The 4,919-nt window shown below is 39.8% G+C and overlaps 1 protein-coding gene across 1 annotated transcript; it reads right to left on the reverse strand.

Annotated features, from left to right (window-relative positions):
• Positions 1-265: 265 nt before the first annotated feature.
• Positions 266-4,919, reverse strand: LOC119910694 (quinone oxidoreductase PIG3-like). The gene is made up of 7 exons (XM_038729418.1): positions 4,784-4,919; positions 3,632-3,707; positions 3,315-3,488; positions 2,865-3,132; positions 2,176-2,388; positions 914-1,110; positions 266-719 (listed from the first exon to the last, which is right to left on the reverse strand). Exons 2-7 carry the CDS (start codon positions 3,683-3,685, stop codon positions 522-524), a joined length of 1,104 nt encoding a protein of 367 aa, XP_038585346.1. The 5' UTR covers positions 3,686-3,707; positions 4,784-4,919; the 3' UTR covers positions 266-521.

Below are 4,919 nucleotides of genomic sequence, written 5' to 3' on the forward strand. Positions count from 1 at the left end.
AGAACAATGCATGTGAAATTCATTCTCTGCATTTAACCTATCCTAATTAGGAGCGGTGGGCAGCCATTTTGCACCTTCTGGTGTCCTACAGACTGGGGAGTGTAGATCATTCTGTAATATTTTGCTAGTGTGCCTTTATTAAATTAGTCAATTTACGTTTGATTATGTTAGATAAGGGGAAAAAGCCCTGCTTTTACCACACATTTATTTCAAGGGTTTTCTATGTAATAGTATTTTGTCTGATATTTGTGAAGAGGAAAGTCACTGTGGTTTGGAAAGATTTACAGCACCTCTCTTTAATCTCCAGCATGAACACAATACTGTTAATGAACATTTCGTAATCCTGTGTCAATTATCCCTATTTTGACTCTACAGAAGTAACAGCACTGTAAAGAAAATCATCTTCAGACTATTGGTGGATAAAGCATATTTAAGATCAACATTTGTGTAAAACAAATAACACTGTTGGAAGATTCCTTGACATGAATGTACGTTTCTGTTAATATTTCTGCAACTGTTTATCACTGAGTTTCCTGATTCTGTGGAATCACATTAATGATAATCTTCCCCATGTTCTTGTTGGCCTCCATGTGCCTGTGAGCTTCTGCAATGTCCTCCAGGTTGAATGTGCTGTCAATCACTGGCCTCAAGGAGGCTGGCTGGTCTGAGAAATACGGTAACACTCTGCGAGAGAAATCCTCCACCAGGTCGGCTTTGTACTGTGAAGGGGAAATTCAAAGCGGTTTCAAAGTGTGAAAACGAACATGCAAATTGCCTCATTTTGGAAAACCAGACAGAGTGAACAAGGAAGTTCAGCACTGTTGAATTTTCACTTCCCGAGACTCAGCATGTTCACATGCAGAGATGGAGAAACACAGCTGGTGTGTCATTTCTGTTTGGTTTGAATTCTCACCTGAAGGCTGCGAGAGCGGAGGAGGCTGGTGAGCAAGTGGCCTCGCTTGGAGAGCAGTTTGCCTAGCAGGTCTCCCTCTACTGTCCTGCCTCCCATCGTGCCGTACAGCACCCACTTGCCATCGGTGGCTAAGGAGCTCACATTTTGCTCCCAGTTACGCCCACCGATGCAGTCAAGGATGACATTTGCCCCCCTGCCTGTGAAATTACAGTTATTAGTTATACAACGTAACGAAATATTTAATCTGCAGCCTCGAATTTGACCCTAACCTCCAAGTGGATCACACTTTTTCTTCTTTGTTTTAGTTCATCAGCAGTGATATAGCCATCTATTAAAAGTTATTATACGTTATCTGTGTGTGTACATTTTTAGTTATTTACTACACATAAAAGCACGAGTGATGATATTCTAAATTGTCAACAAGTCCCATGAAAAGAACAAAACCTACTATGATTTGAGCCTGAACATGTGTTGTGTGTGTATCCGAAGCCCGGCAGATGTTATTTCTCTATTTTGTCATTGAGCTCCATTGTTGCCCAAAAACAATTAAAAACTGTTGCACTGGCTTACCTGTTCCCTCATTACCATGCAGGCACACACTAGTTTATCTTGAGAGAATCTCACATGCACCATCCTGCTGCTGTAAATACAATAGTGCATCAAATGTGTATTCATCCCTGGCTGAAAATAGTCCCCAAAATGGATGTGTCATATTCTTGCTGCAAAACAAATCTACCTACAGGTAGAAATAAAGTAACCTAACCAACAAATGCAGTATTTACTCCTGCTTTAGTACTATAAAACTACAGTGTCCAGCTGTTTTAGGAAAATACTTAACCTTTTAAAAAATAATAACATATTTAATTTGTGACTTTGTGATTTTCAGTAGAAACAAATGGGCCACAGACAGGGAAGGGAGGTCAGAAAGACCAGAGATATGGACTTGGTGACAGTAAGAACTATATGGAATAATCCTTTAAATTTTAACAAGCTCTATTTAGATTTTTAAACATGTCTTTGCTCACCTGAATCCTCTGGTGTACATAAAGTGTTTTACATTTCCATTAACAAATGGTTTGGAACAAAGAGAAATGTAGTTATCATAAGCAGTGACTGCTACTATGACTGTGTGTATGAAAATCCAATGATAGCACTTAGTTTGATAGATCACTAATAAGAACAATACAAACACATTACAGCAATGACTAATTAGCCCTGTAACCTGCGACACAGTGAACTGTCTATACCGCTACCCAATTCACCTCCTGTAAAGTTATGAACTCCCTGCACAAAGCTCTCCTCTTTGTAGTTAAACCCAGCTGCTGCTCCCAGATTCTCAGTCATCTTCAGCTTCTCTGGGCTCCCTGCAGTAACAATGGGCACGGCACCAAACAGACGAACCAGCTGAACAGCAGCCGTTCCAACTCCGCTGGCTCCAGCATGAGCCAACACTACCTCACCCTCCTTCACCTGAGCTGTGGCAGAGAAGACAGATTGCAAGATACAAGTGCAGAGTTCAATATTTTTAATTATAGGGTTCTTTGGGGTTGTATAAAATTAAGCGGAAACAAATAGAAAAATGCTTCACCATCTTTAAATTTATTCTTCTGGATAAACTTGTAATTTTAGTTTAGTTTTAACTTGTTTAGAGCACCACATTTTATTTTTCCAGGAATTTAACAATTTAATAAGATATTATTATTACTATGAATTCTTTATATTTATGGATATTATTAAAACAAAAATACAAAGTGCTTCATGCATAAAATAAAAAAACATAACTCCAATAAGATAAAAAGAATAGAAAAAAGAAATACACAGAGACAAGGATTATAAATAATGAGATGGTGGTACAGTAGTGTGTTGTTGCCACCAAGAAAACAAATATATGGATTATAATGATGCAGCAAGATAAATATATTATTATAAATAACAAACATGGTTGCTGTACCTATGAAAACTAGAAGCTGAAAAGCAGTGAGCCAGGCCTCCGGGATCGCAGCAGCCTGGCTGTGTGTCAAATTAGGGGGAATGGGCATAAGAAGCTCCTCAGGCACAGCAACATATTCTGCATATCCTCCTCCACAGAGCAAAGCCATGACCCTGTCGTCTGGCTTCCAGCCTCTTTTCACCACTGAGCCCAGAGTATCCACAGTACCAGCCACCTCCAGGCCTATGATGTCACTCTCACCTGGGGGAGGTGGGTACAGTCCTCGCCTCTATGGGGGAAAAAAAATAAAGAATATGAGCCGAGATCGTTCCATAATCAGGACTTTACTATTTATGTACAAAACATGTTGACACATCACATGTAAGATAATCACATTTAGCAGAAAAACATATGTATATCAAGGAGATTATAGTGTACTTATCCTTTGCAAGAATGTATACTGTACTATACCTGCAGTAAGTCTGCCCTGTTGAGGGCAGTTGCATGAACTTTAATTAGAACTTCTCCATCTTTAGGTTGAGGTCTAGGGACAGTTCGCAGCAGCAAATTCTCTGGTCCTCCTGGTACGTCAACACACACTGCCCGCATCATCTTGGCAAAGCTAGAGCAACACTTGTTCCAGGCCGATAGGAGGAAGGAAAAAATGTTTAAAATCTATAATTTAGTCATGAAACAAATGCCTGACTTGGTAGTCTAAAGCTGGTTAACACATCATTAATTTAACCTATAGCCACGTTATAAAAGCTTTTCCTTTTGCTAACACTCACTGTCTGGTAGGTGTGTCCCAGTAAAAATCTTCCAGTGTGCAGGATGTGATGCATTTGATAGTCCCAGCAGAGGCAACTGTGATTTGATTGTAAAAGAAAAATAAGAAAAACTTGATAGGAAAAAAAAATTGTCATTGTCATTTCCCATCCATCTACCAGGTGCCCTAAGACTTTCCCTTATTTCCCAATCATCTGATTGCCCCATCCATCAACTGACCTGTTCCCATTTCTCTCATCCGCCCTGCAGTTACCCAATGTTCCCTGCCCACCTGCCCACACTACTCATCAGTCCTCCAGATATTTACCCAGCCCATTTTTTTCACTCCCTGTCAGTTTGTCTTAGTTGCATTGTATTTTTATGTTCATCTGTTACAATAATGTTCAATAAATCACTCAAGTCTTCCTGCTGGCCTCCTGTCAACATTTAGTCCTTTCCATCTTGCCAGCCTCCTGTACAACCTTGACAATATGAGTTTCGTTGTTGTTCATATGCCAACAAGAATCTATGTGATGTTAAAAATAAGTTAGTGTATCCTCTTTAAGCAGTGCCAATAAACTCAGAGGCAGGTATCTCCAACCCTGTAGGCACAAAAACTATCTGCATAGCTAAATATGGTTAAAAAAAATACCATTACTATTACTTTATAATTTAAAAAGCATGTACCCATAGATGGAGACAAATTATGGGCCATTTGGTATTTCAGTACATGGAGCAGAGCTAAAACATGTAGCTAGCAAGCCCAGAGAGCTTAGCTGTGTAGTGAACACGGGTGTGAAGAATAACAAAACTATTTAGGAGAAGAAACAGAAAGAAGAAGGACTAAAAACACCACAAGAGGAAGTAAAAGAGAGAAGGGGACGCTGGTGTTACAGAGTTCAGTAGTGAAATGACAGCGGGTCAGTGAAGTCCCACGATTACGTTATACGTAATGATCTGTTACGTTGAGCGCCTGCGCTGTAGGTCAAAAGGTCAGGGTATGTTCTTGTGCATTAAGGAAAAAGTATGTTTGGTTAAAGCGTCGACAAGTTTGATAGTGTTATAAAGTTCGACTAGAAGAAAATACACACGTTAATAATATAGCTGCCAATTTCACCGTGAATCGCTCTGTTATCTTTAATTTATGTTCAAGCATTAAAGGTAAATGTACTTACCAGCAGACGATGTCAACAGTGCATCAACTTTGAGATGAATGAATGAGGTTTTGTGCCATCTTCCAGACAAGAAGCCTAACTTTCGTCCAGCGCGGGAGGGATCAGACAACCAGGTGGGCGGGTTTCTGGCATATGA

The sequence above is a fragment of the Micropterus salmoides genome, unplaced genomic scaffold (genome assembly GCF_014851395.1).
Source record: "Micropterus salmoides isolate LMB-PRFRI ecotype aquatic unplaced genomic scaffold, ASM1485139v1 Ms_hic_scaffold_19, whole genome shotgun sequence".
In the NCBI taxonomy this organism is placed as follows: domain Eukaryota; kingdom Metazoa; phylum Chordata; class Actinopteri; order Centrarchiformes; family Centrarchidae; genus Micropterus; species Micropterus salmoides.

Coding starts and splice junctions, on each gene's coding strand:
- LOC119910694 (XM_038729418.1), bottom strand. CDS start 3,685: ATGCATCACATCCTGCACACTGGAAGATTTTTACTGGGACACACCTAC. Junction 3,133..3,314: donor ACAGGGCAGACTTACTGCAG/GTATAGTACAGT, acceptor TTTCCCCCATAG/AGGCGAGGACTGTACCCACC. Junction 1,111..2,175: donor AGTTCATAACTTTACAGGAG/GTGAATTGGGTA, acceptor GTAATTTCACAG/GCAGGGGGGCAAATGTCATC.